This window comes from Haemaphysalis longicornis, unplaced genomic scaffold (assembly GCF_048455015.1).
Source record: "Haemaphysalis longicornis isolate Haplotype H1 unplaced genomic scaffold, Haemaphysalis longicornis Haplotype H1 scaffold_1, whole genome shotgun sequence".
Lineage (NCBI taxonomy): Eukaryota > Metazoa > Arthropoda > Arachnida > Ixodida > Ixodidae > Haemaphysalis > Haemaphysalis longicornis.
Window position 1 is genome coordinate 449,329,149 of NW_027526203.1, and position 13,880 is coordinate 449,343,028.

At 46.8% G+C, this 13,880-nt stretch overlaps 1 protein-coding gene across 2 annotated transcripts in view; it reads right to left on the reverse strand.

Moving 5' to 3' along the window:
• LOC144155972 (DDB1- and CUL4-associated factor 10) overlaps positions 1–11,327 on the reverse strand; it is a 22,272-nt gene extending 10,945 nt beyond the window's left edge. Inside the window, exons 1-6 of one of the 2 annotated variants that reach the window (XM_077687715.1) lie at positions 11,115–11,327; positions 9,624–9,830; positions 8,928–9,041; positions 8,665–8,862; positions 4,914–5,085; positions 2,546–2,758 (exon numbers count right to left, since the gene is read on the reverse strand). In XM_077687715.1, the coding sequence (XP_077543841.1) occupies positions 2,546–2,758; positions 4,914–5,085; positions 8,665–8,862; positions 8,928–9,041; positions 9,624–9,811 (885 nt within the window). In that variant the 5' untranslated portion in view covers positions 9,812–9,830; positions 11,115–11,327. Of the gene's footprint in view, positions 1–2,545; positions 2,759–4,913; positions 5,086–8,664; positions 8,863–8,927; positions 9,042–9,623; positions 9,831–10,881; positions 11,039–11,114 lie in introns of those variants that run through there. The other variant, XM_077687716.1, reaches the window with a different exon arrangement.
• Positions 11,328–13,880: the final 2,553 nt, after the last annotated feature.

Below are 13,880 nucleotides of genomic sequence, written 5' to 3' on the forward strand. Positions count from 1 at the left end.
GACCCTCCTGATTGGATGTCGCGGGCGCAACGCAAGATGGCGGCCGCCTGAGCTGCGTAGCGAGCGGATTGAGTTCATTTTTGCCGCTTCGCTCGGCCGAGTTTCTGTTCAATCTGTGGTATTCAACACGCACGTTATCGCGATGGGAATGCAAAGATAACGAGCCAGATTACGGGAAGTTGTGTGGCTCGAAAGGCGGAGGTCATCGAACGCTTCGTGGTGCGCGTGACTCTACCGTCGCCAGACCTTGGAGGGTGACGCGGTGTGCGCGCTTGCGATAGCGGTTCGTGAAGTGAACTTTTAGTCGGATTTGCGATGTTTACACGCTTAGTTATTGCTGTGTTTTGACTGTGGGCTCGCTAGCCTTGAGAAAGAAACGGTCGACGCGTCAAACGCTGCGGCGCGCACGGCATAGCCGACGCGCATTGGAGCATCACATGACTGGGCAACCGGTTACGATTGAACGCCAGTAGTTGTAATTAATGCCTGCGACGTTAGATTTAATCTTAAAAGCGACCTGACCAGCCATATCAGGTATAATCAAAGTTCGATATGTCGCGGTAAGCGTGCGCTGCGATGCGCGCGAGCCATATCGCCGTTCTTGCGCTACGTTTCCCGTGCACTTGTAATTTTCATGCAAACAGGTTTGAGTTAGTAATATATGAATAAAAATATGCTCTCTGCGTTAAAAATGTACGTTACTGTGGCAGCATTCAACAGTGATTTTTTTAGGGAAATTATTGATACCATTGCTTAGGGCATACTGGCTGTGCTGCGAGAAATATTGGATGCCTTGAATGTCAAAAGTAGTAAAAAAATATGCTCTTGCATTGAAGTTGGGAGTTATGCAGAATACTCTACCAAGCTTCAAAGTAGCTCATTTTCATCCTTGTGGTATGCAAACTTTTGGCAATGAACACCTGCACGTATGAGTACTAAGTTGCTGTGCCAGGCAAGATAAAACATAAAAAAAGCCAAAAATGTTCAAATTTAAGTAAAAACAATGCTTAACTTGTTGCCATGGTGACAACACTGCAAAAGGAGGTTGTCCAGTGCGATAGAGCCAACCAGCTAACCTACTTTGCATTGAAAGCCCATTGAAACCCATCTTCCCCTCCGTTTGGTTTGCAAAGGGGGTATGTACTATTCACGGAGGAGCTGAAAATGATGTTTTCTGGAAAGAGAAAGGCTGTAAAAGGCACTCCAATTTCAAGGCAAGGCCTTCCAGAAGCCCCATGTTCAAAAGGACATGAAAGGCTGCAACCGTGGCGACTTTTGATAAGTGAAACCTGTGTTGCAACTTTGGAAGCCGTTTTCTCAAAACAGTTTTTTTTGCCACCTATGTCGCTTGTACCAGGGATTTCTTCGTGACCACTGGGTCTATTTTGATTCCGTTTCTTGCATTACATTCCTTGATGAACAGTTCAGGTCGTGACACTTTTGGTTTTCCAGATTTGTTTTTTGTGACTTTTTTATTTTTATTCAAATAGTCGTTCACAGTCGACATGCCTGTTGCACATTAACCTCTAAATAAATGAAAACTAAAAAATATTGTTTTGTAAAAAAAAAATTCTAAAACTGTCACGACCTCGCCCATTCATTTGGGAATGCAAAGCACTTCGAACAAGTTTTCTATCGTGTTTTATAAGTCGCTCAAGCTCGGTACAAGCGGAACAGAAAGAAAATTTAATAAATAAAAAAGTTATCAAAATATTATCTTGAAATTTTTATGGTGTTATCACAGAATCATTTCCAGTTGCTGTGCCAATTTTCATGAAAATCCACTCAGAAATAAAAAAGTTGATTTTGAAAGCCACGTCCCCCCTTAAAACATCCTGCACACTTGAAAATTATTAACGTCTTCAGTATTCAGGAGTGGGAGGGAGTCCAGACAATATGTGGCTTCCCTATTATGATGACAGAGAGATGTGAAATTCAAATCAAAATGGAGAACGGCAACTTGTCGAGTTGAAGCAAGTGCGGCACCAAATAAAAGCAAGTACACAAACAAACAACGCCTTGCGTTTTTGAATCAGAATTGGGAGCCAAGTTCGCGCAGATGCAGACTTGTTTACAGGCACGAAAAATCAACAAAATGCAAGCCAAAAACAGTTTCGCTGAAAAAAAAAAAAAAAAAACGGAAACCAAACTCGCATCTGTAAAAGACACTACACAAAAGCCTAGAACAGTGCTTCCCAGCAAATTTGCAGTCTTGCCAGAGAGGGTGAAGATAGTGTAGCCAAACTTCCAAAATTCCAAAGCCTCACTGCTCCAAGCTCTTCTCCTTGGAATTTGAAAATCAGCACTAGCAAAGGGTCAGCACTCAGTGCTGGCACTTCCTTCCAGGACAATTGCAGCAGTAATGATCAGTAGCATGGTTTCGGAGATAGTGCGCACTACCGTCCACTCGTCATTCACTGACACTGCTTGCCCAGCATCACTAACCAGAGCGTCTGCTGAATGGACACATGGAGTGCAACCTGGCAATGCACATGCACCGCTCGTGTGCGTCACAACAGGGTGGCTGGGATGGGCAGGCACTCACCTCAGACTTCTCGTGCCTACTTGTATTGCGAGATAGCACGCACCAGCCGTGTGGGTGCACCTGGAGAGAGGAGATGATCTCTGCGTCGTTCTCGCTTGGGAAGTCACAGATCAACTCGACCCTGTTCCGGCGGGCCGTGAAGTGGTGCCCGCTGCAGTCCCCCGCGTGGTAGGCCGCTCGCTCCGAGGCTCGCCAGCGGTACATCTTGGGAAGCTGTACAAGTGCACACACAGGCACAACACGTGTCGGCACTGCTCGCACGCAACCACGCAGCTGTCAAGTAAGGTGGGCAGATAAGGGTGGACACTGCTACAACAACACTTCGTGCCCTCTGTTTTGGGGGTTTTGTCATGTTTGAAAGTTGGGGACAGGGGGCAAAAATCGGGTCTAACTATTGTCAAAGTTTCTGAGAACTCACTTTTGTTTTCACAAACAAGACATCAATATTCAGCACTATCATTATCACTTGAGATGCAAAAAACTTTGACATAGATACTGCACACCAAGGAACTGGCACCAGCACGAAAACATAGCTGCTGAACTCGCACACCCTCTGCATATATTTTGGACAAGTAGCCACCTTCACCGCATTACGAATAACAGCCACTTCACAAGAAATAATATCAGCACGCCTTTTCTGTGAGCCAGTGCAGAGACATTTAGTAATTCCCTCTGTGGCCTGTAGCGTTCTGGCAATTCCTTTCAAAACATGCACTATCGAACTTACTTTGAACAATGCATTTGTAGTCTGCCAATGAAGCAGAATAAATTTTCAATGGCCAAATGAAGACGAAAAGCAAAAACGCCCGTGCGTACGAGATTTCGGCGCACGTTAAAGATCCCCAGGTGGTCAAAATTAATCCGGAGCCCTCCACTACGGCGCACCTCATCGCCTGCGTTGCGTCAGCGCGTTAAACCCTACAATCAATCAATGGCCAAATGAGCCACTAAGGTGACAGACACCCTTGGTATCCTTGACTATTAATAACTGCTCAGCATTATCTAGGGAGCACAATTTTACTTTGCCAGAAGAATTTGACTACAGATAACAGTCCCATTTTGTAACCATAAATAAGTTTGTGGATGGCAACTTATAGTTTAAAGGGACAGACAATCGATTTTTGTAGAGTATATGTTCTCTAGTTCATATGAAAGTCAGCATTTTATATAGTGGGGTAACCACAAGCAACTTATAAACAAAGTGGAGAAAATAATTTTAATTTCACACTAAACTTTCCGAAATCGGAAGTGTGGCGGTTCGTAGTGTAGAAACTTGACACTACAATATGTGTTACGGTCATGTGACCTGCAAACCTTGCACTACTCAAACAGCTAAGACGTTTATTCACTTATTGAAAACCTTTTACAACAAGTATTTGTATAAGTTTAAATTGTATATGCATTTTTAAATATTATTTTGAAAATTTTAAAGACGCGCCACCCGCCACCGCTGCTGTGTTGCTGCTCTCAGTGTGGCTAACTGAACCTTCATGCCCAGTCCAGAGTCAATGGCAGTGTTCAGTAAACAGACCAAGTGAAAGAGCTTCCTGCTTGTGTCGTACGTTGTTTGACGACTCTGCATCAGTCGGGGGCGTTTCTTCTGCCGAAATATTCGTTTTCAGCTACCAAAAACGCCTACAGCAGCTTAAAAACAATAAAGACACGCCTGGAGAGAATCGAACTGCCGACTTCCACAACATGAAGCCAGCATCCTACCTATCGTTCATCCCAACAGATTCCGCCTTCGTGCAAAATGAACTAGTGATTAAAATAACACATTAAGTAATAAGAAAGCCTGCAATTCACTATTTGTTTAGCTGGGGACAAGTTTTTAAATACCGCTTTTCATCTCGCATACAGACAAAAGTATGTCATGGCTGCCAGCATTATTTTTGGGAGGACACATACGGCTTGTAGTTCTAAAAATTTTGATTTGAGAAGTTCTAGGGCGTTATCAGCAAAACCATTTCGCGCTGAGGTGTTTTAAGGGATGCTCTTTCATTTATGATAGAGAGCATATACTCGACAAAAATCGGTTGTCTGTCCTTTTAACCTGTTTCTCATAAATGTCATTCAGGGGAAGGGCAGGAGGTGGAGATGAATATCAGTAAAAATCTGGTCTTAAAAATGAAGGACCCTAATTACACCGCACCAGCAGCCTACAAGGCAGTACTATTACCACAAAGAAAACGATTCCACAGCAAATATCTTACTTCCGGCAGTCATTATCTGGTATTTGACAATATATGAGCAGCCATGGGTGGAAACAGATTTCGAAACGAAGGCAAAACGGAAGGGCCATTCAGGAATGGAGCTACGCTCTGATGTCGCTCCACACCCCAACAGAGTGGCCAGGTGCAGTGCCTACCTTGAAACCACGCAGGTCGTGCGCCAGTGTGTGCAAGTCCAGGTCGTGGATCACTACCAAGTAACCCCCTGTTGTACAGATGACCATCTTCCGGTTGTCTGGAGTGAGCCGCATCCGCATCAGTCCATTCGTGTAGAAGATGCGCTGAAATTCCGTCCCGTTCTCAGAAAACCTGCCAAATGCACAATAATTAGAAATGCACTCTGTAGCTGTTACTACATCAGAGAATGACACAACAGGGACATTTTCACACCAAACATTTTAAGAAATGCTGAGTGCCAGAACACCCTGACCAGCTGCACACACACATTTCATTAGAAGAGTTACCGTGCATTAACTGAACATAAATATGCATGCAACGTTCACAAGCATAACATTATTACTGCTACATGCAGGCTTCCCCAATTACAATCAGGCATTGCAAATACTTAAGCAGAAAATGACAGACATTGTAAAATTCCAAAGAAATCAGAACGCTATCATTGATACAATTTTCTTGAAACAAGTTACACTCAACAAGAGCATGAAATAAGTAAAAGCCAAAGTGCTTTTAAGAACTGAGCTGGCTGCACTTCTTGGAACGTTTAATGCTAGCAGTTCTACATAGCAACATCATCGACAGCTAAGATGCTGCAAAAGTTGTGGCGAAAAAAAAAAAGTTGATGCATCATCTCGACTGTGTGAAAGAGGATGTCTGGCGAAGCTGTTGCAAAACCACTACACCTGCTGATGGGGATACACAGCGCTTCATTGCATTTGAGTAATGGTGGCAGAAAACGCTTTGTTGCCAAGACTAAATCCAAGCACAATTTGTACCGTGTGGTTGGCTAATGTTCATTTAGCCTGGGAGTCTGAAGTTGTCCAAGACAGAAGCTAAAAACCAGTCCTTTTTGTCATGTTTCGCAACGTCAGCATTACGGGCGCCAATGATTACCACTGGTATGTCTTGTTCTTGTCTTAGCCATGCAGAGTGCTTATGCATGAAGTTAACATGTATTTTGGACTTTGAAGGAGTGATGTAGACTGAGAAGACTAACATTCTATCGCTACGGCTTACACCACAGGCATGCACATTGGCGGATCCAGAGGGGGGGTCCGGATGTCCTGACCCCTCCCTTAATTTTTGAATTTAAACCTCCAAGAAGATGACCACTCAGGTCGCAGAAAAAGGTGAATTGATGACTTGTTGTATTCCTTGTGTTTTTGCTTTCCCGGAGTATTGGGTATATGGGAGAGAGTATATGGGCTAAATGCTATGTTGGTCACATTGTGCGAGCTATCATGGGACTAGCATAAAATGAAAACACTGAGTAAGCGCTGGTCAATACCCCTCTGGGAGTATTTGCAGAACTACTGGCATGCAACACGGAGCTTTGAGACTTCCATGAAACAAGAAGCCTTGTGGTAAGCGTTGGCCAATACACCTCCACAGGTACATGCTCCTCCTCTGTGGGCCTGTAACCCTGAGTGAGCATTGGGGTCACACAAAACAAGAAAATCTCGGGGGTAAGCCTTGGCCAATAAAACCTCCGTAAATGTAGGCTACAGCCCTTCATGTGGCTCTAATAAGAGCCTAATGGAGTGCCAAGCAACGTCAAACTCGTTGTACTTCAAGCTGCGGGTGCCTGTTATCACCGTAAGCTTTTAAAGGATAATTTTAGGCATAGCATCAGAGCATTGACCAATAAACCACAACATGTATGTGCTGCTTTGTGGGTAAATAACTCACAGCTTTGTTCACATACGTACATCACAAAAAACCCTACTACACACTAATCGCTTCGCTGCGAAGAGCCCCAAGAAAGGCATCTCAGAATTCAGGAGCCAAACACGTGTGAGATATCATTGCCTGTCTCACAAATGTGAATCTACATGGCAGTGCTCCCACTAGTCTGCAGGATGGACACCGACTCACTTTTAACGTGACCTATTCCTAGGCTACTTGTTCGATATTGGAGAAAGCTGGGGAAAAAATAAAAAAGGAAGACAGTGTAGCCTAAACCCACGACACTGCTCGGCAACCAGGCGGCGTGATAACGTGCTTGCATGGGCTTCCAACTAACAGCGGAAGCTCCATACCATGAAATGGGCCCCCCACGTGAGATCTCACGACTCACAGCATTAGTGCTTGTGCAGTAAGGTATAGAAGCAAGACGACACAAGCAGCAATGGGCAGAGTTTTCTCGAAAAGTAGAAGGGCATGCAGAGCCGTATACATAAGCGTACGTTAGCCATAATTTTTCCCACTACACAGCAACCATGTAAACCAGTAAACAAAAAATTGCCTGGTGTATACTGAACCTATGGTATTGTTTGAAATGACTGAAGTGTCCTCAGTGCTCATCATACTGAAGAAAGACAGTAGCAGGTAAACTGTCATGCCCATTCTTTCCAACAAGTGGGCATCTAACTTGATCAGTGCTCATACAACAAAGCCTGAAACCATAATTTTTAGAAACTTGTCTCCGGGCGCTGTGTACAGAACTTCTTGTTCATGAGCTTAATATTGTTACTTTGTGAATTAAACTAAATGAACAAAATCAGAAATTTCTGTGGGCACTAAGTTTCAGAAAATAAAGAGTACGAAAAAAAAAAAAAAAAAAGTCAAACAAGCTCATTTCAGTCTTGTCTTGTGTCCCCGACATCCTGTTAGTGGCCTTCTAAGAGGCCAGGAAGGCTACTTAACCATAGCTCCATTCGATTCAGAAGCGGTGCACAGCAACGGTGCAGAGAAATTTCTGTGGTGCTGGTGCAGTGCAGCAGCGTGGTTTCGTGGTGCCTTGCACCACGGCTGCACCGTCAGCAGTGCCCCTGTGTGTTTACAATCGAGCGAGGTGCAGGCGTAGTAGTCTGCTAATCATCCCTGCCTGCCGTCCTTTACAACTGGATGTTTATGGCCATCTGGGTTGCGCCGCACGCATCAGCGCAGCCGCAAAGTTCGTCCTGCGTATCTTCAAGCTCAACGTACATTTTCACGCGGTCGCCGCAACTGCCAGTAGCCGCCTGCAAACCCGCAACGCCCAAACTACGGCGCGCGCTCATGGCACCGAATTGTCGCACCTCTTCCGTAGCAGGTGCAGCAGTTCTCTAATTAAGGTGCAGCAATTAAGGTTAATGCACCAGCTGGCTGCACCAAGGCAATGTAAGGTGATCTCTAAGCAGCCAAGAAAGGAGTGGCGAGGCTTGCAGGTTTGCCTTCAAACCAAGGAGGGACTGGAGAGAGGAAGGAAGGTATTAGGGGGTGTAATGGTTAGGTGAATCCTGTTTGTCAACACAAGCCGGTCATAAGTCTCTCACCCAAGTGCCTCACCCAAAGAAGCTGCTCACGCAGGCTAGGTACGAAGAGTGCAAACACAAGCGTAAGGCTCACATTCTCATGCAAGAAAAAGAGAGAAGCTCAAACACTGCAAGAACAGGACGCCGTGCTGGAGCAGCGTTGAGCAGCTGGACCGTCATTCTGAGAAGCACTTCACAAACGGCCTGTTTGAGAGCTCACATAGCATCCACGGCAGGCCCTGGTTCTCTTTAAACATCTACCTGATCCATAATTCACAGCGTCATACCAGTACGAAATCAGTACTGTCATACCAGTACTGTATTGTTCGCACTATGCCTGCAACAATAGCATTGTTCGCACTATGTTGCACACAGCTGAAGTCATGACCAGCGTAGGTTTTGTTCAAATTATCTCATTACTACATGAGGATTATGATGAAAAGAGCACAGCATTCAGCAAGCAGCAGTGACTCACTTATTGATGTCCCACGTGTGTATGCTGCCATCAAAGCCCGATGTCACGAGAAGTCCCTCAGCCGACGCATACTCGATGTTCTTGACCCAATTGGAGTGACCAACCAGGGAGCGTATCTTCCGGCTCAAGTTCCGCACATCCCACAGAGCTACGGTGGTGTCATCCGAACAGGTGGCAAATGTCCGAGAGTCGAGAAACCTGTCGCAAGCGTTTTGTTCACTTTTTAGAGACCTGTGTCGTTTGCAACCACTAGCAGTACGTACCTAGCGTAGTTGACACAGTCAGTATGTGCATGGGTTACTTCCCTGATGAGCCTGTGGTTGAGCGGGTCAAATATGAGAATACTCTTTCCCTCAGTGGCTGCCACCAGGATTGAACTGAAAAGAGCAGTTCGTTGCTGTGATGAGCATATGCTGCAGCTAGCAGACAACACTTCGTCGAAAGGGCAAAGAAAAAACAATATGCAAGCACATGTGGTCATAAATGAGTAAGATCAACTCACTTATGATTACATCTGCTCGCTATAAATGTCCAAACAGAGAAACAGTCCGTGAACAAACAAAAAGTCCGTATTACCCAAGCAATGCATCAATATCAAAATTCTTTAAAAGTGAGACAGCACGACAACACAATGCAGATCAGTGTGATGCCATTACCAATAGTTTGAGAGGCAGCCGTGGTTGACCTTTTTTTTTATTCTTCCAAGCCTTGCATATGAACTAGGGCTACATACTTCGAACAAAAATTGCAATAAAGAGTCACATACACTGAACTAAACAATGCAGCCACAAGCGAAAGATACACAAATTCACTCCCATCTCCTGGCCCACTCTGTCACAAAGAATTACCGGAACAATTTTAACAGCTTCAGTGATAGCTCAGCTGGCACCACAGAACACAAGCAACTGGGAATGAAGGTACACATAACGAGCTAAGACCACACACAAAAATAGACCTACCCTTCCGGGGCAAATGACAAGTTGAAGATGCCTCCATGACTTGAGTGGAGCAGGTCGGGATTTTCTGATGGCATCAGTGCACGATACAAGTCCTGGACCACGTGATTATTGGCACCAATGTACGCCTGCAGGCCAAGGCTTCGACAGTCCATTCTTCTGCCCCAGAACTCCTCTTTCCTTGAAGACATGCTTGGTCAGCCCTTCACTCTGGGAAAGTGAGTTTACCAGACATCAAAAGCGAATTAGTATTTGTCACTCAAAGCGAGCACAGGCTCAGTCTGTTCCAGCTTTCACACCCACTGCTACTCAGCTCGTTATTCCAGCCCTGAGTAACCCTCAGCTCGTGCTACTCAGCCCTCGTTATTCCAACATGTGGCAGATCAAAATGCTGTTTGTATCCCCAGTTTTGCGACGAACCGCAACAATCATTTTGCTCTTGACTCTGTCTCTCAGTTGCACACTGCCGTCCGAATTTGAATGGATATGCTTAAGGACAGCAGAAAGTGCACAGTGATTTGTAGAAACACCAGCATGTTTCGATCCCAACTTCTGTTTTTAAATATGCAAAGTAATAATCGAAGCTTGGTAGTTCGGCCATCAACAAATAAAGTTACACTGGCGGAAAATATGGGTTTTCAGTAATCGATTCTGGACACGACAGAAAGAGTCGGTAACAAGTCGCTCAATTTGCTACGCAACAGCCGCGACTGTGCTTCAGAGAGAAAAAAAAAAAGACGACCACAAGCCACGTGCCCAAGCATCACTTCACTGTGGGCGCACAATAGACCACCACTTTGACGAGTTTGAAACATTCGCGAAGAAAGAGACTACGCCACTGTGAGCCGACCCGCCAATTTGCTATACGTGACACAGCACTTCAGTTGCGACTGCAATTCAAATGTAAACAAACCACACAACGATGGTCGTGACCAGCAGAAATGATGTCCTATTAAGTACACCACGCCTTGCAACACAGCGCACAAGTATTACAACAAAACGCTCGTGGCCTGACCACAGCTCGCCGATTTTCGTCGACGAGGCGCCAAAAGCACCCGCTGCTGAGTGCCTCGTCGCAGAGAGTGCAATCCCAAAGCGCCAGACACAGAGGAAATGCTGGCTATGAAATTGCAGCCGCAACACAGATCAGGTACGCACAATAGAGTACCCGCCGCCGACAGCCAGAGCACAACCAACCTACAAATGCACAAGAACACACGTATCAACACGGCAATAAAGGCTTCACTCCCAATGAGCTCACCGAGACGTCAGACACGAATCCGAAAATTCCTTCACGAGGCTTGCTCTCACCTTAAGCGAATTTAATTTGAACTGAACGCGTATGATTGCGCTTAGCGATCCGCATTCGCCACCGATCACGGAATCCGAAGTGAAATGGGGCCTCATTTGCTCGTTCACTCCCGATCACAACCACAACACAACATCACACGGTGCAGGACACACAAAACACGCAGATCGATCAACAACGGTTACCTGCGCCCTGCAACGCCGTGGTTACAGAAGATACGGCTGACTGTTAGTGGGCGCAGCAAATGTGCTCATTCGAAGCAGATGGGGCAGTAATATATTTGCGCGACATATTAGATGAGACGTTGCACCGCAGCCTGCCCCGTTTCAGCCCGAGCCCTCGAGCAGTTCCTCAGGCTCCAACCGCACAAACAGCCGCGATCAGCAGTACGCACCGACGGAAGGCGTGTGGCGCCACCTAACGTCATTTCGATGCAGTATCCACTAAAACAGAGGCACGAGTAAAACCATCGAAAATAAAAAGGATGAAAAAGTGATTGCACGTGTTCCAAACATCGCAGCAGGTGTGCGTAAAACGTGAACACATATGCATTATAATTAGTGTCCATTAGACGTGCCCATTCTCTTACCGTCCAGTCATCTAGGATGTGTTGAACCCAAACAAGTAGGGATTTTTTTCCCGGAAGGGAAACCGCGGAAGCAGACCAAAACACGATCAATGATCGCCAGGCAGGGCGTGATGCCTTGTTTTGTCAACATCACAGAAGCGCGCATGGACGTTCTTTACTCCATTCGGTAGGCGCAGGCTCGCTTTAGGCTGCAGTAACAACGAAACGTAATTTTTGCATTCGGTATGGTGGCTGCAGGCAAACATCCAGGGAATTTAAGGAGAAGGGCAGGGTGCATTGTCGAGAAAATCAGCTACAATGCCAAAATCTATATCAGGGAACGTCGAAGAGCATTCCTGTGAAAAATGAGACTAGAGTGTCCATGCACTGTGCCTCTTTTTCGCCCGTGTTGAACAATGTCTTCGGTCGTCATTTGTCTACGTTACAGAAACTTGGCATTGGTTTCTAATCTCTGACCCACTTGGCACATCGGGTCGCAAGCTTAAAATAAACAAAATAGAAAAGAGGGAATTCTGTGTTGTTTCCGTTTCAAAAACGTGCATTTCAAGCCATGACCGTTGGCGGGGCCTCTTACGTATGCGCAGCGTAGAGTTTCATAGAAATATAAGGTCTCTTCTTTTTGCCTGCTCAGAACAGTTCTGAGCAGCTCCAAGCAGCTCATATTTTATTTGCCCATAGGAAGTCTATGGCGGGAGCAGTTTTGGGCTGCTTGGAGCTTCTCAGAACTGCTCTGAGCAGGCAAAAAGCAGAGACCAATATTTTGGTATGAGGAAACCATGCAGACTTCGGCATGCCCGTTTTGCGTCACTAGCCATGTCGTGCCCCGAGCGCTAGTTGAGAGGGGGCGCTGGGCCGAGTGCGCCCAGCCGGGGGTTTATCCTGAAGTGACCAGACGTCCCGATTTAGGCGGGACACGTCCCGGTTTTGCGGCTGTGGTCCCGCAGCCTGCTTGTGGGACGGTGTTTTGTCCCGCTTTCGGTCGGAAATATGGAAAACGGGTATCGAGCCGAGTGTCACTAATGAGAAGCTGGAGGAATGAAAGAGGCGAACGAAACCGTTTGAGGAACTTCAAGAAAAGAGTGACACGATGTAACTATAGCAAGAAAGTGTTGTGTGTTCCTTGCTTAGTCCGAATATCTGAGCTGTTTTGTTTAAGTTACAGTGTGCCAGCAATCCGCTCACCCTTCTGCGTTTGACGAACGCTGGGTGGACATGCTTCAGTACTTATTTACTTATTCAGTAAATAACGGATCATTGCTCGTCGAACAAAGACCCCGAGAGAACTACGAAACGTATTATCTTCCAGTTAAAACGAAATTTCACTGAGCCTGTAGAGACGCGCCCGGGTGGCGCGGACGCCGCGAGCCGTGCCGAATGTGGGCGTGAAGCCCGCGAAGAATGACGCAACCACGCGCAGTTCACGAACAACAAAAAGCCCCGTTTAATCCCCGCCAATGCCTTTATACAGAGTGGGGGCGCCACCTCCCAGTTACTCGAGTCAACAGGTGGCGTCCTCTACATCCCTCCTTCCGGAGCTCTCAAACACAAGTGCTACAAAAGAGCACCACCAAGAAACAGTCCTTGCAGCAGTCTCACAAATCCAGTCTGCGAGGTGGCACCACGCGCCGGCCGTATCGTGTGCAACGGTGGCCTGGCGATCCTGCAGCAGGTGCAGGAGCTGGAGTGTCCGATGCGGCACCGGTTGCTGCCCGCTGTGGTCCTGGAGACGGCGCAGATATCGGGGCCGCACGGTTGGAGCTTCCCGTGTCATCTGAGGGGGCTGACTGAGGATTGCTGCAAGGGACGAGGTGTCTGCGGTTTCTCACTAGTATGCCACTGGGCGTCTGGACGATGTACGAGCGTGGTCTCTGAGCTGGGCTTAGGACCGTCGCCCTTGACCGCGTGTCGCGTACCCATACTTCCTGCCCATCGTCGAGAGCACGAAGGTCATGCGCTGCGTGCCGGTTATTGTAGTCTCTCTGTTGTCTTCGTCTCTGGGCGGCATCCCTGTCATTGAATTCTTTCACCAGTGGCCAATCTGGAACAAGGCTTTGAGCCGTGGCTGGCACACGAGTTCGCAGAGAGCGTCCCATGAGCAGTTGAGCCGGGCTGTAGCCAGACACACCGGGAGTGTTACGGTATGCTAGCAGAGCCAGAAATGGGTCTGTGGCCTTCAGAAACAGCTCCTTGATTGTGCGAACCATGCGCTCTGCTTCGCCGTTGGACTGCGGGTAGCGTGGACTGCTCGTGACATGTGTGAACCCGTAGGTCTTCCCAAAGTCCTCGAAAGCTTTACAGGAAAACTGTGGCCCATTGTCGCTGACTACAGTCACCGGGATGCCGTGTCGGGCAAACGTGCTCT